A 27,980-nucleotide genomic window follows, 5' to 3' on the forward strand; every position below is an offset into this window, starting at 1 on the left:
CCTGGGTCCTGTGGGCAAGCGCTCTCTCATACAGCTAATGGCTGGGGAAAGAGGGAAACACATCTTCTGCAGTGCCTGGGTCCTGTGGGCAAGCGCTCTCTCATACAGCTAATGGCTGGGGAGAGAGGGAGACACATCTTCTGCAGTGCCCGGGTCCTGTGGGCAAGCGCTCTCTCAGGATCCTCTGACCATTCAAAAGATGTGACAGTAGAAGAGGGTCCAAAAGAGTGGGAAGGGGGCCAAAGAGGGTAAGAAGAAGTCAGTGTAATCAAAATATATCATACAAACATGTGAAAATGTATACACATAAATGCATAAAAAGTGCATCCCTTTAATCCCAGCACTCGGGAGGCAGAGGCAGGTGGATCTCTGTGAATTTGAGGTCAGCCTGGTCTACAGAGCAAGTTCCAGGACAGCCAGGGTTACACAGAGAAACCCTGTCTTAAAAAAAAACAAATGAACAAAATAAATAAATATGAAAATGTCATATTAAATCCTACTTTATGACAGTGAAAAAGACACACACAGTAAATAGATTTAGTTAGGTGGGCAGTGGTGGTACACGCCTTTAATCCTAGCACTCAGGAGGCAGAGGCGGGCAGATCTCTGAGTTCCAGGTCAGCTTGGTCTACAGATGGAGTTCCAGAACAGCCAAGGCTACACAGAGAAAGGAAGGAAGGAAGGAAGGAAGGAAGGAAGGAAGGAAGGAAGGAAGGAAGGAAGGAAGGAAGGAAGGAAGGAAAAGAAACCCACCTCATGGATAATTACTATATGCTAAGAAAAACATATCTCAAAAAAGACAAAGTTTTAGCTCAGGAGTATGATTGCATATTACATCTTTACTTCCTCTGAGTAAAAAAAGTTGTCAGAAGAGGTTGGATAGTTTGATGGGCCACGAGTGTCTTATTACTTTCTTTCACTGTTGTGATGATAAAATACTCTGACAAAACCAACTTAATGGAGAAAGAGTTTATTTAGAGTTCACAGTGCAGGGTCTCATCGAACAAGCAGGAAGTAGAAGAGTACCAAGAGTGAGGCCGTTAGTCACACCACATCTGGGCTCAGAAGCAATGAGTGCACCTGCTTCTTAGCTCCCTGGGCTCCACTTTTGGGAATGATGCCACCCACGGTGAACAGGTGTCCCACCTCAATTGAAGTAATAAAGACAACACCCTGCAAAAACGCTCAGAAGCCCATCTCCGCTCAGAAGCCCATCTCCGCTCAGAAGCCCATCTCCGCTCAGAAGCCCATCTCCGCTCAGAAGCCCATCTCCGCTCAGAAGCCCATCTCATAGATGACTCTAGATTCTTGTCAAGTTGCCGGTTAACACTATCACAGTAGGTGACTGATTGAAGGGAGGGGAGGGAGGAAGGGAGGAGACAGAGAAACCACAGCCAGTTACAAACTGGAAAAAGCAAAGATACACAAATAACATGACCGTAATATACTAGCTGTGTCAGAAGTGAGACACTCACTCATTACAATATGAGTATTCACTGCTAACTGAACTATCCTGCGTTGAGAGAAGAGAAGGACGTGTGACAACCTGAAACAAGGACACATGTCAAGAGCAGAATGTCAGGAGGTGGTGCCTAAGAATGAAAATCAAGGGACAGCAGGGCAATCATGGTCCTGGAATAACAAAAGAGGAAGATCCTACAAGTTCTTTATTTTCTAACAGCCGCAAACCTGGGAGGGCACAAGCTGCATAGGATGCAATTTCCCAAAGTTAAATCACATCCATCACAAGTCAGCCAGCGAGGACCCTGGAGCAAACAGAACTTCACAGAGGATCCGCCTATCACAAGTCAGCCAGCGAGGACCCTGGAGCAAACAGGACTTCACAGAGGATCTGCCTATCACAAGTCAGCCAGCGAGGACCCTGGGGACAAACAGGACTTCACAGAGGATCTGCCTATCACAAGTCAGCCAGCGAGGACCCTGGGGACAAACAGGACTTCACAGAGGATCTGCCTATCACAAGTCAGCCAGAGAGGACCCTGGGGACAAACAGGACTTCACAGAGGATCTGCCTATCACAAGTCAGCCAGCGAGGACCCTGGGGACAAACAGGACTTCACAGAGGATCTGCCTATCACAAGTCAGCCAGCGAGGACCCTGGGGACAAACAGGACTTCACAGAGGATCTGCCTATCACAAGTCAGCCAGCGAGGACCCTGGGGACAAACAGGAGTTCACAGAGGATCTGCCTATCACAAGTCAGCCAGCGAGGACCCTGGGGACAAACAGGACTTCACAGAGGATCCGCCTATCACAAGTCAGCCAGCGAGGACCCTGGAGCAAACAGGAGTTCACAGAGGATCTGCCTATCACAAGTCAGCCAGCGAGGACCCTGGGGACAAACAGGACTTCACAGAGGATCTGCCTATCACAAGTCAGCCAGCGAGGACCCTGGAGCAAACAGGACTTCACAGAGGATCTGCCTATCACAAGTCAGCCAGCGAGGACCCTGGGGACAAACAGGAGTTCACAGAGGATCCGCCTATCACAAGTCAGCCAGCGAGGACCCTGGGGACAAACAGGAGTTCACAGAGGATCCGCCTATCACAAGTCAGCCAGCGAGGACCCTGGGGACAAACAGGACTTCACAGAGGACCTGCCTATCACAAGTCAGCCAGTGAGGACCCTGGAGCAAACAGGAGTTCACAGAGGATCTGCCTATCACAAGTCAGCCAGCGAGGACCCTGGGGACAAACAGGACTTCACAGAGGATCTGCCTATCACAAGTCAGCCAGCGAGGACCCTGGGGACAAACAGGACTTCACAGAGGATCCGCCTATCACAAGTCAGCCAGCGAGGACCCTGGGGACAAACAGGACTTCACAGAGGATCTGCCTATCACAAGTCAGCCAGCGAGGACCCTGGGGACAAACAGGACTTCACAGAGGATCTGCCTATCACAAGTCAGCCAGCGAGGACCCTGGAGCAAACAGGACTTCACAGAGGATCTGCCTATCACAAGTCAGCCAGCGAGGACCCTGGGGACAAACAGGACTTCACAGAGGACCTGCCTATCACAAGTCAGCCAGCGAGGACCCTGGGGACAAACAGGACTTCACAGAGGATCTGCCTATCACAAGTCAGCCAGCGAGGACCCTGGAGCAAACAGGACTTCACAGAGGATCTGCCTATCACAAGTCAGCCAGCGAGGACCCTGGGGACAAACAGGAGTTCACAGAGGATCCGCCTATCACAAGTCAGCCAGCGAGGACCCTGGGGACAAACAGGAGTTCACAGAGGATCCGCCTATCACAAGTCAGCCAGCGAGGACCCTGGGGACAAACAGGACTTCACAGAGGACCTGCCTATCACAAGTCAGCCAGTGAGGACCCTGGAGCAAACAGGAGTTCACAGAGGATCTGCCTATCACAAGTCAGCCAGCGAGGACCCTGGGGACAAACAGGACTTCACAGAGGATCTGCCTATCACAAGTCAGCCAGCGAGGACCCTGGGGACAAACAGGACTTCACAGAGGATCCGCCTATCACAAGTCAGCCAGCGAGGACCCTGGGGACAAACAGGACTTCACAGAGGATCTGCCTATCACAAGTCAGCCAGCGAGGACCCTGGGGACAAACAGGACTTCACAGAGGATCTGCCTATCACAAGTCAGCCAGCGAGGACCCTGGAGCAAACAGGACTTCACAGAGGATCTGCCTATCACAAGTCAGCCAGCGAGGACCCTGGGGACAAACAGGACTTCACAGAGGACCTGCCTATCACAAGTCAGCCAGCGAGGACCCTGGGGACAAACAGGACTTCACAGAGGATCTGCCTATCACAAGTCAGCCAGCGAGGACCCTGGGGACAAACAGGACTTCACAGAGGATCTGCCTATCACAAGTCAGCCAGCGAGGACCCTGGGGACAAACAGGAATAGGCAGCAGCAGCCTAGACCCTGTCACTTGATCAGTTCAGGAAGTGACCAGGGACATGCTGCTGGGTCAGGCTGGAGACACCTGCTGATGCCCACAGGCTCCATAAGGACACCCACTAAGCTGTGGGTGCTTTAAATAGATGTTTGGTTTCCAGGAAGAGCAACTCAGATTCTCATTCTCCCACTACCTCTCTCCTTGTTAAAAAGGGACTGATGCCATTTTCTACTACACTTGAACTGGTCTGTTTCCCATAGAAATACTATTAATAAACTCGGCATGATAATAGCTAATTATAATATAAATGTCTGAGAAGACAAATTTTAACATGCAAAAGAAATTGAATGTCTGGTTCCCCACAACAAAAGCCACCCACCCTTCAGCAGTTTGGGGGAACTGGACCCAATCTGACAATAAATTTTGTTCCTTCTTTTTCTTTTGTTGACTTTTCAGGGAAAAATCTTAAAAAAAAAAAACAAAAAAAAAAAAACAAAGAACTAAAACTGTTCTTTTCAAATATTATAAAGCCGGTTCCACTTAAAAGATACATATTTTTGGTCCAAATGAGGATATTTGTGTTCTTTGAGAAAGCAGGCACAAGGGAACACTGGCTATTGTCTCCTAAATTGGCTGGTGGTCTACCGATTTCAGAAGCATGTGGCTAAAGCTTCAGGGTATTTCGTTAATAGTTTGCTAAAAGAACAAAAAGAAGACAAGAGTTTCACAAAGCAAGTGTAGAAGTCTCCTTATTATCATATAAGCTAAATTCTAGGAGAACAGCTTCCTGGGGATCTCGAGTCTCTCTCTCTCTCTGTGTCTCTCTCTTTCTGTCTCTCTCTCTGTCTCTATCTCTCTCTCTTTCTCTCTCTCTCTCTCTCTCACACACACACACACACACACACACACACACACACACACACACACATAACCAAGACACTGCCAGAAGCCCAGTAGATCCAGCTGGGTACTTTTCCTAGGCAGCCACTAGAGATGGAAGGATAATGTTAGCACCGCTGGTGCACAGGTCCACAAATGCTTCAAAAGACCAGGATACCATGGGGGTCAGGGGTGGGGGGTGTGCTGCAAGCAGTTCCTTTAAAATCAGGAACAAGGCAAGGATGTCCAGGCTCACCAGTCTTACTCAACATACTACTTGCAACTTTAGCCAAAGTAACCGAGCAAGAGAAAGAAATAAAAGGTATGTAAAAGGAGAAGGAGGAGACCAAATGACCCTGTCTGTAGGTGACATGATTCTATACTTAGAAAATCCTACATGGGCTGAGAGGTGGTTCAGCACTTAAGAACACTTGCTGCTCCAGCAGAAAACAGTTAAAGTTAGATTCCCAGCACCCACATAAGGCAACTCACAGCACCTATGACTCCAGTTCCTGGGGATGATGCAAAAATGGCCTCTGCAGGAAAATACACAAACATGCACAGACACATCCATAAAAATAAATTCAATCTTAAAAAAGAAAGAAAATCCTCAGGACACCACTGAAAGTTTCCTAAAAACTGATAAAATCAGTGAAGCAGCAACGGTACAAAATCAACACACAAAAATGAGTAGCAGGCTGGTGATGTAGCTCAGTGGTACAATGCTTGACCAGCACGAGGAAGGTCCTGTTTGACCCCTGTACCATACTCACACATACACGGGCACAATAGTGCCTACACATTGGCAATAGCTGAGAATAAAACAACAGGGAAACAATCTTGTTCATACGAGCTTCTAGAAAAATAACAAAAGCTAGAAACTAACTCGAGAAGGAAGGGGAGACCCCACTAAGGGTAAAAATGATAATATCCAGAGGAAGGAACTGAAGGAGGCACTGGGAGATGGGAGGGCTGTGCATGGATGCAGAGAATCCGGCCTGTACAAACAGCCTGGAGACTGAAAGAGAGTCACAGATTTGGTGGTCTGCATGAAACACCACTGAAATCCTTAAATTCTAGTGGAAGTGCCAAAGCCCCCAAATAGCAAAAGAGATCTTGAGCAAGAAGGACAATGCCAGGAATATCAGAATACCTGATTTCAAAATGTGCTAGAGACTGATAAAAACAAAAACACCACGGAATTGTCAGCGAAGTGAGGACCCAGAAATATGCGCACACCATTGCATTTATCAACCTTGACAAAAGACAACCCTTCTAACAGACAATGCTGGGAAATATGCTTCTTGCTTTGATGGTTCCAACTAGACCCTACACCTCAGCTGCACAGAGATGGGCTGTAGTTTTATTTCTGTGGCTGTGATAAAATATCCTGACAAATGACTTGAGGAAGGTTTCCAGAGGTTACTTTCCTGTTACAGTCCATCACTGCAAGGAAGTCACAGCTTTGGGAGCTTGAGACTGGTCTCATCTCATCAAAGCCAGAGTAAATGCACATAGTCTCACCTGCATGCCTGTACTGAGCCCACCTTCTCCTCTTACAAAGCTCGGATTGGATCCCCTGTCTGCAGAATAGTGCCACTCACACTGGGCTGAATCTTCCCACATTTGTTATTTTAATGAAGACATTCCCCTATACACATGCCTACAATCCCGCCCAATGTAGACCCAATGTAGACAATCCCTCAAAGAGACTCTCTTCCTAGGGGTCCTGGGTTGTTAACAATTAAAGTTACTGTCACAAAAAACTTAACTCAGAATGGACTTTCATGGAAGAACCAAGACATTCAAACACCAGAAGAAATATGGGATAACACTTGGATGCACTGTGGCACGGGCAACAACTTCCTGATGCTTAGGATACAAAATTGAGAACTGACATACAGGACTGGATCAAGTCAAAACGCTTCTGCACAGCAATGGAAAAAACCAGGACAGTGAGGGGATAACACACAGAAGGGAGAAACCCCCTTCCCAAAATCCACATGCCTAAGGACTGACTGATATCCAAAGATATAAAGAACTCAAAAGAATGGATAAGCGCCGGGCGGTGGTGGCGCATGCCTTTAATCCCAGCACTCGGGAGGCAGAGCCAGGCGGATCTCTGTGAGTTCGAGGCCAGCCTGGGCTACCAAGTGAGTTCCAGGAAAGGCGCAAAGCTACACAGAGAAACCCTGTCTCGAAAAACCAAAAAAAAAAAAAAAAAAAAAAAAAAGAATGGATAAGCAAACAAGTAAGGCAGTGAATGTGAGCAAAGGATTAGCAGATGCTTTTCACTTGTAGTCCTATAAACAGCAATCAATACATGAGCAATGTTCATGACCTTTATCTATCAAAGAAAACACAAATCAAAAGTGCATTGAGATTCTATCTTACCTCTCTCAGAGTGGAGATAATCAATCAATCAATTAGAATAAATACCAGCAATGCTGTGTTTAATGTAACCTTTGTACACTGCTGGTGAGAATAAATCATTGCATCCCCTGGGGATCAGTATAAAGTCTCCTCAAAAACACAAAAACCAGAGCTACCATGTGATCAGGTTATACTACTGTGGGTCTGCACTGAAGAACTCCTCACATAAGAGACAGCTGCATATCCACATTTATTGCAGCACTAGTCACAATAGCTGAGCTATGCTATCAGTCACCTGAGGTGTCACACACATCCATACACACAGCATAGAATACTACTCAGCCATAAGGAATAACAATCCATACCCTTTGCAGGAAAATGGATAGAACCTGATGTCACGCTATGCAAAATATGCCAGGCACAGAAAGACAAGCACCCCACATTTCCTCTTACTTGTGAAAAGAGGAATATTTTTAAAAGTGAAACCGCAGAGGAACTACTGGAGAGGAACGCAAGGACCTGGGATTGGGGTGGGGGTGGGAGAGTGTGAGAGAGCGAACTTGGAAGGAGCGATAAGAACAAATGACTGCCATAGGAGTATAAGAAAATCTCAGGGAGCGGCCCGGCGGCCTTTGCGGGAACAAAATGGCAGCCCCCATGGCTCGGGGCTTGTCCTGCTTATCCAGGGCTGTGGGATGGTGGTCTCGGCAGCCCATTCTGGTGACTCAGTTCCCAGCTGTAGTTCCAGTAAAAACCAAAAGCCGATTCAGACCCACTCCTCGTGAACCCAAGTACAAATCAGAGAAGGAGTTTTTGGAACATGCCAGGAAAGCAGGATTGGTTATTCCTCCAGAAAAGTTGGACCGTCCTATACATCGAGCCTGTACAGCTGGTATATTTGATCCCTGTGTTCCACCTGAAGGTGATGGCCGAGTGTCATCCCTTTCCAAGGAAGGACTGACACAGAGAACAGAGCGATTAAAAAAGAGTGCGACGTCACTGTTGGCAATTCGAAGGATAAGAGGATTTGATGCTAATTTTAAAATCAAAGACTTCCCTGAAAAAGCTAAGGATATTTTCACTGAAGCCCACCTTTGTCTGAACAACTCAGACCATGAGCGGCTTCATACCTTGGTAACTGAACACTGTTTTCCGGACATGGTCTGGGACCTCAGGTACAAGACCGTCCGCTGGAGCTTCGTGGAATCTTTAGAGCCAGCCCAAGTGGTTCACGTTCGCTCTGCAGGCCTGATGAAGCAGAGCGACATGTATGGCCAGGTCACCGTCCGCCTGCACACTCGGCAGACTTTGGCCATCTATGATCGGTTTGGCCGGCTGATGTATGGACAAGATGTCCCCAAGGATGTCCTGGAGTATGTGGTGTTTGAAAAACACTTGGTGAACCCATATGGAAGCTGGAGAATGCATGCCAAGATTGTGCCCACATGGGCACCCCCTAAGCAGCCCATCCTCAAGACACTGATGATTCCTGGTCCTCAGCTGAACCCATGGGAGGAGTCCGAAGAGACACAGGGCGAGGCCCATAAGCCTCAGCTTGCCTAATGGCATAAGTGACTCCTGAGGAGCCAGGCAGTGGTGGTGCACACCTTTAATCCCAAAACTCAGGAGGCAAAGGCAGGCAGATCTCTGTGAGTTCGAGTCCAGCCTGTCTGCAGAGTTCCCGGACAGCCACAGGGCTACACAGAGAAGCCCTGTCTTGGGAGGAGGCGGGGGAGATAATGGATGATGGGGCTGCAAAATCACCTATACCCTATTGCTTCCCTTGCCCTCTCCTGCCCTGCCTGGGCCTTTTCAGAAGCCCCTCCCCACTTGCAGTTGTGGCTGATATCTGGCCCAGGTAGGTGGCTGGGATTCCTGGCCATGGAGTATCTTCTTTTTAAAGTCATGTTTACCTTCTGAGGTGAAAGGAAAGCAGCATGTCCAAGAACAAATGTGATACTGGGCTTTTCACAGGAGGAACTGTGGGAGCAGACTGACAGCATTCTTTGTCTATTATAGGGCAGAGATCAGCATTTGAAATAAAATACTATCAAAGTGTTGAATTAAAAAAAAAAAAAAAGAAAGAAAGAAAATCTCAGGGAAGCTCATGAATATGTGTAACTGGTATGCATTAATAACTTAATTTATTCAACACTACTTAAAAGAACATGAAGGCCGGGCGGTGGTGGCGCACGCCTTTAATCCCAGAACTCGGGAGGCAGAGCCAGGCGGATCTCTGTGAGTTCGAGGCCAGCCTGGGCTTCCAAGTGAGTCCCAGAAAAGGCGCAAAGCTACACAGAGAAACCCTGTCTCGAAAAACCAAAAAAAAAAAAAAAAAAAAAAAGGAAAGGAACATGAGAACTACAGGAAGCTTACTGTACCCAGGACCTTGAGCAGGAAGCATATGAAGTAGTTCCTCCAGCACCCACCTCCTATGAATGTTTGAGCCATTTTTTCAAAGGTGTTGCCTAGGCAAAAACCTAAGAAGATTGATAATTATACAAAAATGTCTAGTATCAATACAGAAAAAAATGCTTATGACCTTTCGTATTTTATTTATTGATATTTACTATAAATATGAATAAAAATCTAGGTCCAGACTAGCATCTAATGTAATAACCATTACAGATTTTGACCACACCTATTTTCATGATGAGAACTTAATTTCGGGCAACTTCTTCAAAAATGATACTTAATACACAATGGGGTTTCCACCAGTGAACATGATTTGAATCTATAAGTTAGAATAATACATCTGCACATTGCATCCAATGTGCAAGAATAAAAATGCTATCTTTTAGTCTCTGGCACATGAAATATCATTAAAAAAAAAAAGCCAGATACCTCAGAAAGTTATGTTAGTTATCGAAATTCCTGTCACCTGAATAAAATTTTCCTGGCAGTATTCATTGATAATAATTCTTCGTCTTCCTGTCCATCTGCAGTGCATGATTACTGGTGAACAACCAAGAGAGTTTCCCATATAAATTTTAACTGCAAAATTTTTGGAGGTCACAAATATTGTTATACACACCCCTTTTATCCCCACAACATAGTTTTAGAAAAGCCCTTGGGAACTACTTAGATTTACTCTTCAAGTGTATTTGTGAGAGGCCATGTGAGTACACAGATTCACAAAGGCAACAGTCAAATCTCATCCTGGATGGTGATAAAGTGTAGCGATGGCCTGGACACATTTGCCAAAAATGGCCATTCTCCAACATTCCTGAATGTCCAGAATATCTTTTTCCTAACTTCATCTTTTAAACAAGCTGAAATTCACCCAACTCTTTTTATTTTTTAACGAGAAAACCTGCCAAGTGTCTGAAATGAAAATGAGAAGACAAAGCCAGGTATGGTGGTTCATCCTTTTAACCCATCACTCTAGAGGCTGAGGAGGGACAGGTATGGTGGTCTATCCTTTAAGCCCGTCATTTTAGAGGCTGACGAGGGACTATCAACTGGAGTTTGAGGCTAGTCCAAGATACATGGTGAATTCTAGAACAGCCTGAGCTAGAAAGTGAGACTATTCAAAACCGAACAGGGCTGTTGGTATGGCTCAACAGCTACCTGCTGTCAGACCTGATGACCTGAGTTCAATACCCAGGACCCACATGATGGAAGGCTAAGACAAAGTCCCACGCATACTCCCCTGAGCTCCCCATGGGATATGTACACCTCCCATGTATGCATGTATTAAATAAATAAATAAATAAATAAATAAATAAATAAATAAATAAATAAATAAATAAAATGTAAGCACCAAAGCAAAACTAGAAAGTAGGTGACTCCCTGCTCACTACTGACGTAACTCAACAGTCATATACTCTCCTACTCAATGCTCCAAGCCCCCTCAGCATGAGCTTTACATATTTTTAAACCATGACAGCAAAACACTGTGTTAAATTCTTTCAGATTTCTGTCCTCAGTTGGAAATGGCACCCATCCCCAAACAAAAGCAGAGACCACCAGTTCAGCGGCACACACAATCACACCTGCTGTGTCATTTTACTAGAGTAAGCACATCCCTTGTGATTTTCAGATGAGCTATAGCCAAGAACTAAGAGAGCCCTTTCACGAGTCCCAAGGAAAATCTGTAGGAGTGTAGAGAGGCTGGACTGAGTTAATGTAATTTTATTTTATAAGTTCAGGTGAGACTTCAGCAAGAACCTCTTCTTTGCTTGGAAGCAGGAAATAGGGCTGTGAAGGAGCCTTTGGACTAGTTTTCACACATAGGAAGAGGACATAGTTCGGCGATGTGCCAGAACAAGTGAATTAGTTCTATGTTTCTAAAACTGTCCACACCAAGAAAGGTAAAAAAAGCATCAGTGCACAAAGCCAGATGGCTCTGTATGCTGCATGTGTGTTTGTATGTTACAGTCAAATGATTGTGTATGCCAAATGTATGCTTGTATGTTACAGTCAAATGATTGTGTATGCCAAATGTGTGCTTGTATGCTACAGTCAAATGATTGTGTATGCCGAATGTGTGTTTGTATGCTACAGTCAATTGATTGTGTATGCCGAATGTGTGCTTGTATGCTACAGTCAAATGATTGTGTATGCCGAATGTGTGCTTGTAAGTTACACTGCAGACACATGCATGGACTTACAGGACATCAGATTCTCAGGGGTTCATGCCAGGAACAGCTACTGAGAGAATTTTATTTCTTTGAATAATTACAAAACTCAAGAGTAGCACAGAAGTGTTGTCAATGGCAAAAGACTTTGACTGCCAATCAATTTAATCTCAACACAGAGCAACAAACACAACCTGCTTGTGGCATGCCCAAGTAGTAAATACTGTGTCAATAAAACAGGTGGTGGGGTATGAAAACCAGCCTGCCTTTCCCATCACATATGGGCATCCTTGGCCTTCGATGCAATGAGCATCTCTGGTGACAGACCACCCACTCCGCCACACTGACCTCATTTATGACCACAATCCTAGTTGCTATTTTCTGGAAGCCACAACAGCAAATAAGACTTTCCACTCCATTTGTGGCTTTAAGTTCCACAGAGACCTATTCCCAAAGCCATTAAGTTGCTCCCTAAACTAACAGTGGCAACGTGGGAAAAGGGGCCATGGAGGATGGGGTAGGAGTATGAATGGCCCCCTGACAAATACTAGCAGGTCCCCATTAATGCTAGCATGAGTGCTAATACATATTAGCACTCATAGACATTCCTCTTCCAACACTTCACAGCCCCTTGGAATTAAAGTCACATGCGCGCGCGCGCGCGCACACGCGCGCACACACACACACACACACACACACACACAGAAATATAGAAAGTATTCTAAGTATTTAATATCATGGCATAGTTTCCTATTAAGTATTAAATAACAATAAATTCACAGCCTACAGATGAACAGGATAGTAAAGCTGAACTTGTACCAAGCTGACCTGGTCCTCCACACAGAGTCAGAGATGCCCTAGCCCCCCTCACCCATCTTAGGACTTTTCTCTTATGGTCACACAGGCCTCATTTGTCTAAGCTGCCCTCAGATCACAACCCAGACTCCAAACAGGACCCATCAAGGAGTCCTCCCTTGGAGTCCACTGATCACTTTCACTTCCCGTAATCACGGTCCTCCCTCACCCAGACTTCTCAGGCATTTGCAGGAGTTACAGCCTATGGACCAGAATCTTTCTGAATTCCCAATTTCTATCCTTCCTCCTTCCCTCCACACCTGGGTTCTGCTATCTCCGAGGTTCTCAGGCACCTGTAACGTCATTAAGCAGGTCTATCGGTGTGTATCCTAACCATGCTTGCCACTGTACATCTGGGCTGAGATCCGTAATTCATGACCCAATCTTCCATCTTTCACCCTTTTCTGGTATAACTGGACACTTGGTAGAGCTTCTCTTATACTCACTGGCATTAACACCTGGGCTCAAGAGGAGAAAGAAAGCTAGAGACTTGACCTTCAAAGGGAACCTGCTATGGACTGGTGATGCAGCCCAGTTAGGGCCATCCTCTACAGCATGCATGAGCCCTGGATTCCAGTCCTGACCCACCCCCACCCATAACAGCATAAACCCAGCCTGGTGGTGCATGCCTCCAATCACAGCACCCGGGAGGCAGAGGCAGGAGGATCAGAAGTTAAGAGTCATCTTCAGCCACACAGTGAGTTTGAGGCCAACCTGGGGACACATGAGACTATCTCTGAGAGAGAGTGACAGAGACAGAGATAGAAAGAGACAGTGACAGCAGGAGAGATAAACACAGCCAGAGAGGTGGAGGGATAACTTGCTGTTACCGCTCCTTATTATCAATATTACCTATAAAAATTGAGGAAATTCTCTTTCCTCAAAGAAGGAAAGTGACAATGGGTATACACAAATAATACTATGCTATATACTTAATAGTTTTTTCCTTAGTAAACACTCTTAGTAGATGAAGAATCTTTAATATTCCCTACTTTGAAAGCACCAAGCAGGCTGAAGAGATGACTCCATAAATAAGGGTATTGGCTACTTTTGCAGAGGACCTGGATTTTGCTCCCAGAACACATGTAGCAGATCACAATCTCTTGTAACTCTAATGCCCTTTACAAATTTCCACAGACACTGCACTGTTTTGGTGCACATATGTACATATATGAGGGCAAAGCACATAAAATAAAATAAAATAAATCTTAGAAAAAAGAAAATGCCAAGCAAGCAGGGAAGTATGTTTGAGAGTTCAGTTTTATATGTGTATGCTGGGCTTACATATATATTTGTTACATGTGCATTATACAAAAGACCAAACAAATGAGTATGTAGAGATATGAAAAGAGTAATTTCTCAATGCCACAGCGTTAAACTTAGTTTCAGCTGTGTTTTTCCTAGACATCATCACATACTTTACATGAGTTTCCTCTGAATTCTTCAGAAGCCCTTTAGTTGAGATCTTGCCCAGCATTATGTGTATCAAGTCAAGTCATACACTTTGTTTTCTTTCCAAACATACAGTAAGATGCTATGGATATCCTTCTGTATAAATAAAACACTGATTGGCCAGTGGCCAGGCAGGAAGTATAGGCGGGACAAGGAGAGAGGAGAATTCTGCGAAGTAGAAGGCTGAGAGAGAGATACTGTCAGCCGCCACAATGACAAGCAGCATGTGAAGATGCCGGTAAGCCACAAGCCACGTGGCAAGGTATAGATTTATAGAAATGGATTAATTTAAGATATAAGAACAGTTAGCAAGAAGCCTGCCACGGCCATACAGTTTGTAAGCAATATAAGTTTTTGTGTTTACTTGGTTGGGTCTGAGCGGCTGTGGGACTGGCAGGTGACAGATTTGTCCTGACTGTAGGCCGGGCAGGAAAACTCTAGCTACAGTAAGATGCTAACAAAACTCAAGAACTTGGTGGAACTTATTGCCTTGTTTCTGGTGTTTTACACCAAGTCTAACATCCATCTGTGATCTAAAGCATTAGCTACATTTCACGGAGGAGAAAGAAAGGGAAACTCCATGGCTGGACAGCTTGCCCCACAGCCCCAGAACAGATGGGTGAGGAAGGAGATATTTAACTTGGCTGATTCTAAATTCTTCCTGCCAACCATGACTGCAAGGGGACATCAGTGCCAGCCTGCTACTCTGTCAGGTTAGAGGAGAGAACCACCATCTCCAAAGACAACAATCTGAGAGTTTTGTGCTCACAGGGTGAGTAGGCACCAAGCTTCCGGCCTCAGGGGATGCATCAGGACGTTATTAATGACAACCATCCACTTACACACCCCACCAGGCTTGCCACCATCAGAACTGACCTCCCAGCTAGCATTCCTTCACATTCTGCAGCCCCATTCATACTCGTCTCCACCCGGTCCTCCTGCTACCCCCTTTGCAAGCCTCAACAACCACTTCCCTGCCCAGCTTCACTGTCCACAACCGCCCAGCCCCCTGTAACCTTCTGGCTGTGATCCACACACTCACAAGGACACTAAAAGTTCAAGTTATCTAAACCCTTTGGTTTGTGTTTCTGGCAATTCTATTATTCAACCCTAGTTTACTCCAAATCTTATTTCCCACAGAGGCTATCTCAAAAGAATGTTCCTTCTCAAGAACCCAACCCAAAATTCCCCTCATTCTCACCAGATGTCCTGGCCTCCTGCTCCTCAGAGAGACATCAGGGAGTCCTGATCAGCACTGTCTGCTCTTCCACTTCTGGCCCGTCCTCTCTGGAGCTGACTGCTCCCCCTTCAAGCTTCTCATCCCCCACAAACCCTGCCTTCCTGTTTCTCCCCTCCACACTCTTTATGTCATCACCTCTCCCTCCTCACACAGTGTCCTCATTATCTCTCTGCTGCTGTGATAAAACATTCTGAGAAAGAGCAGCTTGAGGGGAGAGTGGTTTGTCCCAGCTTACAGGTTGTAGTCCATTATTGAAGGAAGTCAGGACAAGACTCAAGCAGGAACCAGAAGCAGAAATCAGAGGAAGGCTGCGTACTGGCGCTATCAGACTCATGCACAGCTAACTTTCCTTATATAGCCCAGGACCACCTGTCCAAAGAATGGTACCACCCAATGTGGACCAAGCCTTCCTACATGGATTAACAATCAAGAAAACCCCCAGAGACTCACCAACACATTGATCTGATCTAAGCTATCTTTCAGCTCACCCCCTTCTCAGGTAACTCTGGGTTGTGTCTAGGTAACAGTTAACACTAACTAGAACACACAGTTACTGTTTCATGGCTTGTTCTACATACTAACATGAAGCAACCTATTCTCCAAAGGGTGGGGGAGGAGCAAGAAGCAGGACACTGGGTAGGAAGAAGGGATTTACTTGACTCAGGCCATAACTCTGTGCAAAACTCTTTATTCCTCCCCATATCTCACAAGAAAGTCACATGTGAAACACACAGACCTGTCATTATTCTATGCATTTGTCAGATGGGTAAACTGAGGCACACTGGCTTAACAACTTTCACAGTCATAGAACAGATGATCCACACAGTTAAATTTTGACTCCAGTTAGCTCACCTGAAATATAGACACATGCCCACTATTGCAGGAGTAACCCAATTGCCCCACATCATTATCCTAAATTTAACAAGTCAAATTTCTGATTGGAAATTTCCAATAAGATCTTGTTTAAATCTCAAACAATATGAATTAAAACTTAGTTCATAATTAATGTTCTACCCACAGGGACCCTTGCTATACAAAGACATAAATGTGGTTATAATTCACCACCAACAACTCGACTAAAGGATGACCTTCACTTCTTCCCTCTATACACCCAGCCACCAAACGCCAATCTCTCTCCTCTACCCTTCTCTATCCATACTCAGAAAGATCTCCTATCAACATGTGAGACACTAACCCTTTTTAATCACTGAAGCCAAAACATGATCATCAGAAGGCACCAGGCTACAGTTCAGTGGTAGAGCATTTATCCAGCATGCAAAGCACCAAGTCTCAATCCCCAGCATCATATCACCACATAAAAATCTTCCTGCAAGACTGTGGTGGTTGAAAGAAAATGGCCCCCAAAGGGAATGGCACTATTAGGAGGTGTGGCCTTGCTGGAGGACTTGTGTCACTCTGGAGGTCAACTTTGAGGTTCATATAAGCTCAAGCCACATCCAATGAGGCAGATCACTTCCAGCTGCCTATAAGTGAAGATGTGGGACCCTCAGCTATTTCTCCAGCACCATGTCTGCCCGCACACCAACCTGTCACACCATGACGATAATGGACTAAACCTCTGAAAATGTAAGCCATCCCAATTAAATGTCTTTCCTTTATAAGAATTGCCACGGTCATGGTGTCTCTTGACAGCAATAGAAACACTAAGACAAAGCCTCCTTTGACTTTGTCATGTTACAGCTTAGAATCTCTGATAGCTAAATAAATTGCAAATTTTATACTATAAATCAGTGGTTGTCAATCTTGCTGATGCTGCAGCCCTTTAATATAGTTCCTCATGTTGTAGTGACCGCCAACCACAAAATTATTTTGTTGCTACTTCATAACTATACTTTTGCTACTGTTATGAATGGTAATGTAAATATCTAATATGCCATATGTCTGATATATGGCCCTTTGGGGTTGTGACCCATAGGTTGACAACCATTGCTATGAGCATTACATGTGGGCTCCATGTTGTAGCCATAAGCACCTGATTAAATATATCAAATATATCAATATGAAGCACTGTTATTTCTAGTCTTGGTCTTTTCCCTCTGAAACTATTAACAGTCTCACAGTCTACGTTTCTTTTCTTTGTGTCTATGTCCCACCTGCATCTCACCTAAGTATTGTGACCCAAATCAAATCCTCCCCCTGCCCCCGCCCCATTGGCTAGCTCCCAGTGTCCCCAACCATCAGTGCCTTCTCTGGCTTTGGTATACTCAAAGCATTTTTGTCCTCACTCTACCCTAAGCACTCCACTCAATCCAAAGGCAGTACAAACCATGCCTTCTGTGACATTTCAGTTTGAAAGGCTGATTTTGTTTCTTACATTCCTGGGAAACTTTCACAGCATCCACATCTTATTTATTCTACAGGCATGTCCTTTGAAAAATCTTTTTCAGGCTTCAAATGGCAGGAAACAACCAGACTTCTTTCTGAGCATACAGCCTGTACAGCTTGGTCACTCCACTAGTACAGCTACATCTGGTACCACCCCAGCTACCACCAAATCATCATCTCCATTAACAACTCGTATTGATTAAAGTATGGCTAACACCCAGAGATATTCCAGAGAGACACCCTGTGTTATCAGTCCACCAACTTTTGTTTACTTGAATGGAGTGGCATCAAAGTAATGGACTTAGAAGATCTGCCAGACCAGGGATGAGTAGGAATTTAAAACATCCCACAAAAAAAAAAAAACCCAAGATTTTTTTTCTCTTTCAAAAATGAGTGAATCTTTTCTATAGAATAGAGGCCAGCCTCATCTACAGAGCAAGTTCTAGGCCAGCCACAAATACATAGGAAGACCCCACCTTAAGAATAAAGGGGAGAGGTCTTTAATTTCCATTTTCCTTGACTTGGCCTTGAGAAAAAAACTGTTTTTGTAACAAAAAGTGGAGACAACCAGGTGCCTAGGTTTCCTGTTCCCTGGGAAGGGACTAATTGGTCTGTCTCACAGTTAAATTTACACATGTTCTAGTCTTTGGCTCATGTCTTTCTCTAAATAATCAGCTGGCCATGGGCATGAGGTGAATTAGATGCCCCCCAGGATCTGGACAAAAATGTAATAAATTCATTTCCCTTCTACAATTTCTATTTCCCAATTTATTTTAAAGTACAGAGAAAATAGGGGCTGGTTACAGGCCTACGTGCCTAGTAACAGCTTCCCATAGTTGCATCAGAAACAAGAATCAAGATAAAATTCAAGGCTCTGAGACCCCTAATCTTGGGGCCCAGACTCCCCTGTTTATTCTGATGAAATGCACTCTGGGAATTTCTGAGACCACGGATAATATAAGATGTCTGTTTTGTGTGAATAATGAAAGGTTCAAACTACACATAAGTAGTAAACAATAGGCTTGTTTTCATTGAGAATGGGTCGTACAGAGCCTGCCATCTTGCTCTGTTTATGTGTCAAGAGACGCTAGGCAAGCACTCTACCAACCAAGCTGTATCTTCAGCACTCGTGGAAGATCTGTAAAGATCATTTCTGCTTCTCTTATTGAAGCTCATCTGTACGTCTCTGTAGGAAAGAAAACCTTCAATTGAGTCTGTGACCTCAAAGCTCTTCTCATAGTCCTAGCAAAAATCCTATGAACTGTATCCTTGCTGGAGAAACTGCTCCAAACCACAACTTTTATTAATTGGTCACAAAGCCTAGTCAGCTATTCAGGACTTGCTTTTTTAGGTCTATTAGTCAGCCATGCTCTCCTCTCCAGGCTTCTCACTCTGCATTGCTCTTTTCCCTAGCCATTTTCTCCTCTGTGGCTTGTAAGTTTAGCCATACGTTTCCAACAACTCCCATTAATTTATTTCTAATTCTTCAGTTTCCAAATAACCCTGGAAATCCCCAGTGCTCTGTGATATCGATTAAATGACTAGTAAGTGGATTTACCGTCTGTGCTCAGGACCTAGGAGCCTAATGTGTAAGTTCAGAAGATCATTGTGCTCCAAATCCAAAGGAGAAGGACTGTGGGCTGCTACTGGGCTCGCTAAGTGCTCTTCCCTCTTTAATAAACTAATGTTGGAATTCTACAAACCATAGCAACATTCCTGTGTGAGAAATATTTTCTACTTACACACACACACGCACACACACACACACCAAAGTCAGTAGCTCATGCAAAGCCTTGTCTCTCTATCTCCATAGCCATAGAGGAAAAGAGGGAGTGATAACTAGGAAACTTTAAAAATATATAGCTTCCCAACAGAAATGCATCAGCTATTCCACAAGAATGCAACTGTGACAGAACACTGTCTTGGACAGTAGTTTTAAACGTTGATGAAGAACTTAGGTTAGAGTTAGCAGCTGTGAAGTTAGATTTTACAAATAGATTAGGAAGACACCAATAAAACAGTCTCCTAAGTAGATCTTTGAGAAACTCATATCCAGCAAACAAAGTATAGACTGCACCTGTCGCACACCTCCATGTGCTGAGAAGCCCTAGTCTTGGGGGCCAGAGCAATAGCTTGGAGCTTATCCCTCTTCAAGAGGACCAGAATTTGGCTCCCAGTGCCCCAGTCAGGTGGTTCACAGTGCCTGTAATTCCAGCTCCAAAGAATCCAACACCCTCTTCTTATCTCTGAGGGTACTTGCAGGCATGTGTATGAACACACACAAGCACAAAAATTAAAAATAAAATAAAACATATCTCTGTCACTAGGCAAAATCTGAAAGAGTTCTAAGCAAACCATGTCAATTCCATTTCCTAAGAGCATTCTAGCCATACACACCACCACGAGGGGTTCTGGAGGTGGCTCTTCACAGGAATGTGTGTGTACAGGCCAGGGCTCCACAACCTGCATCTGAGTCAGGCTTTCACAGTCAATTGTCTTCGGGACCTGCACCCAGAAAACAGCCAAAGTAAACATTGTGAGGGAAGCTGATCTGCAGCAGCCCTCTTACATTTTCCGTAAGGCTGCCACTGCCCTCTGAGATACAAATACAGTCCTATGACCTCCCTGATTAGTGCTCTGCGATGGCTTCAGAGCCTCTAGGTCAAGATTCCCCAGGACTACCTGTCCAGACGCTGTGCACACCATTTCCTCTCTCCTTCCTCCTTCCCACAGCACTGTGTTTGCTATAGTTGGAATCTGAACAGCCTCTGGCAAGCTCTTGCTTTGAATGTTTGTTCCTCAGCTGGTGGCACAATTTGGTGAAGCCATAGGGCCTTCAGGTGGTGAGAGTCTATAGAAGTAGTTCACTAGAGGGAGGTCTTTAAGGATTTATAGCCCAGCCCTTAGTTCCCAACCCTCTTCTGCCTCATGGTCCACCATGATGTGAGCAGCCTGTGCCATACTCCCACTGCCAGGAACTCCACTACACCTCCCCTGGCAGGACAGACTGAAACCCTCTCAATCTGTGACCCACAATAAATCTGCTCCCCATAAGCTGTTTCTGTCAGATATTTTAGTCATCAGTACATAAAAGCAGTTACAATAGCATCCACATCTTCTCTTTCACCAACCAGAGATGTCTCCCCTCTTCATGACTGCTTCTCTATGCCTACTTTAAACAGTGCTGTCTTGGAGATGGCTTCCTTCAGGTTCCATGCCACCCAGCCAAGACTGACCCATCTTGGATGTGGTCTCAGCACAATGTAAGTTGATCCTGTAGCATTTGACATACTCCACACAACTCTGATTTCATGGTAACTTTTACTGTTGCTTTCCCCAATGAAAGTATAAATATAAATGGCCTAAGCCACTGAGCAAGTTTCAGTCATGGCTGCCTTTTAAGTTCTAATGAATAATGAGTTTTACAGACAGGAAATGCAAGCACAGGCAAGTTTCGGAGTGGAGAGAGCAAGCTACAAAGCAGGTTTCTGACTCTAAATAGACCCACTTTGGCTCTTGCTCTAAGAGAAGACAGGGTCAACAATCATCCTATTATTGTCCTCAGTAAGTCACAGCTGCCACAGTGCCCATGCTTCAAGCAGTCAAGTTTGGGCGAGTCAGGTCACCCAACTTTTTGACTCCTCTGTTCATGGCCAAGAAAGCACCAGGAATATTGATTTGGGGTAAACAGTGTACTTTGAGGAGATGAGTTTGTATTCACCATCCAAGTTTTAGCTAACCTCGGCATTTATCTTGTGGTCTAAACTTTATTTTTATTTTTTTACTGAGCTTATTTTTGAGATAATGGTGTTACTAATAATAGACAACAGTCCTTTTGATCCTTAGCTACCTATCTAAAATAGGCCTTCTTAAAGTCATATGCTATCAGGGAGGGAAGGGGTACTGCAACCATATTTCCTTTGATTTGGCACACTACATGAGGGCAAAAGCTTGGATTACCCTCCAAGGCCCTGTCCCAAGGTGGATGCACAGAGCTTAAAATAGAACATGTAGTCCGTAACAAAACAATAAAAACCATCTTCAATTCTACTTTGAATTTTGTTTTCATGTTTACAAACATTAGGAAATGCACATTTAAGAATCATGTGTGGGTACCTATGGATGTGTGAGCTACTTCCCCAAATTTAGAAATCATGTTAGACATATCTAATGTGAGACAGAATCTCGCTGGGTATCCCAAACTGGTCTTGAACTCACCATCCTCCAGTCTCAGCTCTAGAGTAGCTAGGATTATGGAATGTGCCACCATGCCCAGCTAGTGCATTTTTTAGTGTGACTCTAAAACTCCGTTGACCTATGTTTAAGTGGCTTATTTCTCTAAAAAGTTGGGGCACTTCAGGGAGGCCAGGCATCCAACAAACATTAAGCAGAGTTTACAAACAGCTCAGAGAAGGTGCAGGAACGGCTAGAGGAGACAGGCAGCGCTCTCTGTAGAATAAAATGAAACCACTTTCAGTAGACTATGAACACAAAAGAAACTCAGGAAACTCGTGCACATCAATAAAATACAACAAACAACAACAAATTTGCTTTTTCAAGCTTGTGACATGGCAAGTTTTCCTAGTATTTTTCTTTCACCAAATCCTGAAATTAAGAGAATATAAACTAATTTTGAATTAACTGGTGTTTTTTTAAATATAGATGAGCTGAGCATGGTGGCCCACACCTGTGAACCCAGCCCTTGACAGGACTGGAATGTCAAGGCCATCCTTTGACTACACAGTGAAAATCAGGCTAGTCTGTGCTACATGAGAACCTGTCTTAAAAAAAATAAACTAATTAAGGTAAGACAAAATAAATAAAATATAAATCTGACATATGATCTTTCTAAAGTAGCATGCTCACTCTTGCTAACTTAGGAATTCCTTTCACCCACACTCAACTGTTTCCAGCATTATTTGTGGGTGGTTTCCATGAGGGTATAAAAATAAGGGTGGTTAAAAAAAATAGAAGAAATGGAAAACAATAATTCAATTGTCCAACTGAGAGCTATTAAAGAATAAAATATGCTTCCTCCACAGAGTTCAAAAGAAAATGTTATTTGTATAAACAATCTGGGCTTTGGGGAATGTTCCACTTTCAAGACTTCCTGATTTACCTAACCACACTTAAGCGAACTGCAGTGATGGGTGGTGAAACCTGACAGATCTTCTTTTGAATCACCAAAAACGAGTAGAGAATCTTTTCCCTTGAATTTAATAAAATATCAGAGGTCTCTTTTCAGAAAACTTGTGGTTGGTGATATTATTTTTTGCTTATGACATTTTTTAAAAGAGATCCCAAATCAGCACTTAGCAGTCAGATGCCTAAGGGTCAAAAATGCCCACTCAAAGTCTCACGGCTACCAGCAGTTCCACTTCATGAACCTCGATAGCATCTAACAACCCTGAGAGCAATTACGTGGGAGCCAATGTATGGGTGAGCTTTTGAAGTTGGTAACCAATTTCTGAAGAAAATTGTTACAGAACCGTTTTCAATAATATAATCACTAGTTTAGTTTAAAAAAAGTGGGTTCTAAATTAAAATTACTAATGATATCTTAAGTAGAAGAGATTCTAGATTTATAATAGATCAGTTATGTTTATTCTTTTTCTGTGTGTGTGTGTGTGTGTGTGTGTGTGTGTGTGTGTGTGTGTGTCTTCCATATGCAGGCATACACAAGTAAACACATGCTCATGCCCAAATGTATGCCTGCATGTGTATTCCTGAGTGTGGAAGCCAAAGGTTAATGTTCCCAAGGTTCTTCCAACACTCACACTTTATTCTTTGAGGTAGGGTCTCTCAGTTGACCCCAGGGCTTGGTGATATGACAACTCTCCCTAGCCAGTTTCCTCTTGGGATCCCCTATGTGCAACTTTAGAGGCTGGAATTTTAGGCCAGCCACCATGCCCACCTGGTATTTCTGTGGGTTATTGGGTATTGGAACTTTGGTCTCGTTTGTGTAGCAAGCATTTTAGCTGCTGGGCCAACTCCCCAGCACATACCTGTTAGTTTTCATCAAAATGCAGCTTTCTATCTCCAAGTGTTTCTACCTTCCATAAGAATTCCCTCATAATATTGAGCAAGCTGTTGATCAACAAGGTGCTGGTCAAACCTCCCACCTTGTTAAAGCACAAGGAAACTGGAACTTTTCCACCTGCCTCACTGACGTGCTGTCTTCACTTGACTCCGTGATCCCTCAGGCTCCAGAGTGTGTATCAGTACTTCACTGCTGTATCACACAGGCCCTTGGCCCCAAAGAGGTAATCAAACAACACATATTTGCACTTGGATAAAACAATGTTGATTCAAGCACACCCAGTAAGCTGGGTGTGGTGGCACACACTTGTAATCCCAACACTTGGGAGGTGAAGGCAGGGAGATCTGGACTTCAAGGTCATTCTTAGGCCCATAGCAAGTTCAAGACTAGCCTGGACTACATGAGACTCTGTCTTAAACAAAAGCAGGGCTAGTGAAATGAGTCAGGAGGTAAAGCACTTGGGAAGTAGGAGACACTAACAACCCTCATTACTATGAGCACACAACACTGGAACAGGAATACACTAGTCAGATCAAAAACAGCTAGATGATTATTACATAACACACTCTACCTCTGATTCACCCAACAGGTCTCACCTCAGTTGGCAGGTGGCTGTGTCTTACCTATCTCCAACACAAGAATGTTCTGTTTAGGTGTGTCTAAATGAATGAAGTCTTCATCTAAAATATTTACTAGCAAACTGACTCTCCTTCTTGGTAAATGTTTAGTCTCTTGAATACAAATCTCATATCTTCCCAACTTTCCCCAGAGTCTCCAGAGAGTCTCCCTAACGACACTGCATCCCTGTCTAAGCTGTTTACGCACAATTGCACATGCACTGCCAGATGACTTCCAGGACTGCTCAGGACAAATACACTTTGCCCTGGATTAAGGCCTAACACTGTACTGGCACTAGCTCGACTCAACTAAAAGTGTCTGAGTTTCTTTAAAGTCTAGACTTTCTTTTTATAGGCTTGGGCTTAGGAATTACTTCAAGGGTTGGAGAGATGGATCCGTGGGTAGAGCACTTGCCACTCAAGAGTGAGGGCCTGAGTTTAAATGAGTAGAGCCCGTGTAAAAGCTCAGCTTGGTAACGCAGACATAATCCCAGGACTGCAGCCAAATGAGAGGTCCAGATGGGGAGACTCCTTGGAAGCTGCCAGCCAGCTGGCCTGCAATGCTCAGCCACAAACAATGAGGAACTCCCATCTGAAACATGCTAAAAGCTGGGACCAACACTGAGCTTGTCTTCTGACCTCCATCTGCACAGGATGGTCTGTGTACACACACACACACACACACACACACACACACACACACACACACACACGTACATTCAAATATGCAAACACATACATGTATCACATACACAAAAATATTAAAATTAACTTCTGATTATAGGCACTAAATAGAAGAACAAATCAGAGAAACTTACATGTTCCACCTTTGATATGAATGGACTAAATTCTAGAATAATGTATGAAGATGCACAGCTTTCATTATCCTACACTCTTAAGAGCTTAGTTAACCTTAGAAGACTACTTGTCTCACAGGTAGGCTCACAATAACATCTTTGAACTTTCAAATATTTAAACTGAATAATTGTAAACGTTAGAGTCCACAAATCGCCCCACAAAAGACCACCACTCACGTCTGCAAAAGCAAGAGTGTTTATTTCTCAAGAACAAATTCTAGTATGCTGGGGTCAGCCACACAACAAAATGGCAGCAACCCCAAGAGAAGCTCCCAGGCTCCTTTTATACACAGCTAGGGGAATTCCAGGGACATCTAGGTCATCTCTAGCAAACACGATTGGTTAAGCAAGCAGCAGTTAAATTTGATTGGCTGCGGCATCTTTGGACATGTCAGGGCAAGTCTGGACAAGCCCGGCCCCCTGAAGTGACAACCCAGAAGTGGAGCCATCTCATAAACAGAGTTTTCAATAGAATAAGATTGTTTTCTATATGCAAATCCTTTTGTTGCCACTAGTCTTAAAGATGTGCACATAACCCATGATGCAACACAGCCAATCCCAGCATGTGTGGGCACCAGGGATACCAGTGCATAGGGTAGTGTGTTTTTGTATTGGAAAATATTACTCATCATAATAGATCATAGCAAAATAACTATATATTTTGTTCTATCTACCCTATAAATATATCACTTGAGAGAAAAGTTGACACTTACTACCACCATCAATTTCTAACTTCCAGATTCCTAACTCAGTCTTCTTAGTTTCAAACTCCGAAGTGGTACACAAAGCAAGCAATTTGAGCACAGTTGGAAGGTAATTTGACTGGACTCAGCAATCTGCTTCCCCTCATCAGTGCTACATGCAGCAGGCAGGCCAGCATGTGCAAGCAGAAGCCCAGAGCTCACCTATCTATCCTTGGAGTTGAGAAGCAATGGCTGCTAGCAGTGCATGGCTGAGAAGCAGTGTGCAGAATAGAATGTTCTATTTGGGAGTTCAGCACAGGAGTGCCCCCAAGAATTCCCTATTGAGTCCTGGATAAGTAATTCCAGTTTCTTTTGCTCCAAACCAAATGTCACTGGCAAAACAGAAACAAAAACAAAAACAAACCAACAAACAAGGTCAAAAGGGCATGGGTGTAGGCCGAAGAGGACAGCTGAAGAGCAGGAAGGATTTACCGGCTGGACACTGGCCTCCTCACTGAACGGACTCCCCAAAACAGCTTTCACAAATTAAGTAGCTGTGGTAAAGCCACAACCTTTTCTTTACTCAAGGTCTGTAGTCTTCTCCTTCCACCACAGGCACATGAGAATCATGCATCACACCTGTCATCCTGTGTCCTGCTCTCAGCACCATCTTTATACTCAGAAAGCCTGCCACTGACTTTACACATCACTGCACTCAGGGCGCCTATTTAGGAGAGATCTTTTCTGGTGTTCTTAAACCATTACCTGGATTTACAGTCAGGTCAGGTGAGTCTCAAGGCTATTTTGGCTGAGGCTGCTTGGCCATTAGTCAATGCTGGAACTAATCCTCTCTCTCTCTCTCTCTCTCTCTCTCTCTCTCTCTCTCTCTCTGTCTCTCTCTCTCTCTCTCTCTCCCTCTGCTTCTTTTTTTCATTTTGTTTTGTTTTATTGCTTTATTTTGAGACAGGGCCTCACTATGTAGCCCTGACTGTTCTGGAACTCACTATGTTGAAAAGACTGACCTCAAATTCAGAGATTCATCAGCCTCTGTCTTCCTTCAGAGTGCTGGAATTAAAGGCATGCACCACCACACACAGCTCTGTCTCTATTTTATTCCTCTTTCATTGAACTGAAGAAATAAAGAAAAAACTCAAACTGGGCCTTCAACAAGTCAGGGTTAGGACATGAAGTGTTGACCTTCCCCCGCAGAACTGGAGCTGTTGAGGGTATGCAAGGGCATCCGTTGTCCACCCCAGCAGCCCCACACTTCAGCCTGCGGGTATGCATCTCTCTCAGTTCCCTGTCCATGGAAACAGATTGGGATAACCTCTTATTCTCGTGTTAGGAGAGATTAGTCAAAGTCTTCTATTACCCACAGAATTTATTTTAAAGTGCCTATACTGCATTTGGAGGCTGAGTTATAAGATATAAATGTTGGGTGATTAACATAGACAAATTTACTATATTTTTACATTAGTTGTTATGGAAATAATTTCTGCTTAGAAGAAATCATTTGGCTTAGGACTAAGAATGTAGCTCATTGCAGAATACTTGCCTAGCATGGAAATTCTGGGGCTCCATCTTCAGCAGCCCAAACACACAAAGATGGATCAGGTAGCTAACCTCTTATGATGCTGTTCTTGGTTGTCAACTTGACTATATCTGGAATGAATTACAACCCAGAAGGGGAGGGCACACCTGTGATCCAGATCTTGAAGCTAGAAGACATAGACTTTTGTTCTGGATCTTGAGGCAGGATGACACAGGCCTTTAATCCAGATTTTGAGGTAGAAGGACACACCTTCAATCTGGGCCACACCTGCTGCTGGAAGCCTATATAAGGACATGGAAGAAGGAAGTTTTGTTCATTCTCCACCTGCTTGTCCTCAACCTTGTCAGCACATCCATGCCTTCACTGGCATTGAAGCCTACTTCTTCAAGATTCCAGCATATACAGAAGACCAGCTGAGACACCCAGCCTCGTGGGACTGAGCAACTACTAGATTCTTGGACTTTCCATTCACAGCTAGCCATTGTTGGACTAGAGCCTGTAAATCATTCCCTTATATTTATATACAGTGTTGTTATATATAAAACATATATATAACACAACATATATATAACATATATATACAACACAACACTTATATATATACATAAAATTT

At 44.2% G+C, this 27,980-nt stretch overlaps 2 protein-coding genes across 2 annotated transcripts in view; one reads left to right on the forward strand and one right to left on the reverse strand.

Moving 5' to 3' along the window:
• The window catches only part of Arhgap42 (Rho GTPase activating protein 42), a 233,611-nt gene that overhangs the window by 138,791 nt on the left and 66,840 nt on the right, over positions 1-27,980 (reverse strand). The window lies entirely within an intron of this gene.
• On the forward strand, positions 7,777-9,066 carry LOC131914709 (large ribosomal subunit protein mL45-like). Its single transcript, XM_059267302.1, has one exon. It carries the CDS (start codon positions 7,791-7,793, stop codon positions 8,706-8,708), a length of 918 nt encoding a protein of 305 aa, XP_059123285.1. The 5' UTR covers positions 7,777-7,790; the 3' UTR covers positions 8,709-9,066.

The sequence above is a fragment of the Peromyscus eremicus genome, chromosome 7, assembly GCF_949786415.1.
Source record: "Peromyscus eremicus chromosome 7, PerEre_H2_v1, whole genome shotgun sequence".
In the NCBI taxonomy this organism is placed as follows: domain Eukaryota; kingdom Metazoa; phylum Chordata; class Mammalia; order Rodentia; family Cricetidae; genus Peromyscus; species Peromyscus eremicus.

Excerpts from the sequence above, each read along its gene's own strand:
- LOC131914709 (XM_059267302.1), top strand. The coding sequence starts at position 7,791 with ATGGCAGCCCCCATGGCTCGGGGCTTGTCCTGCTTATCCAGGGCTGTG.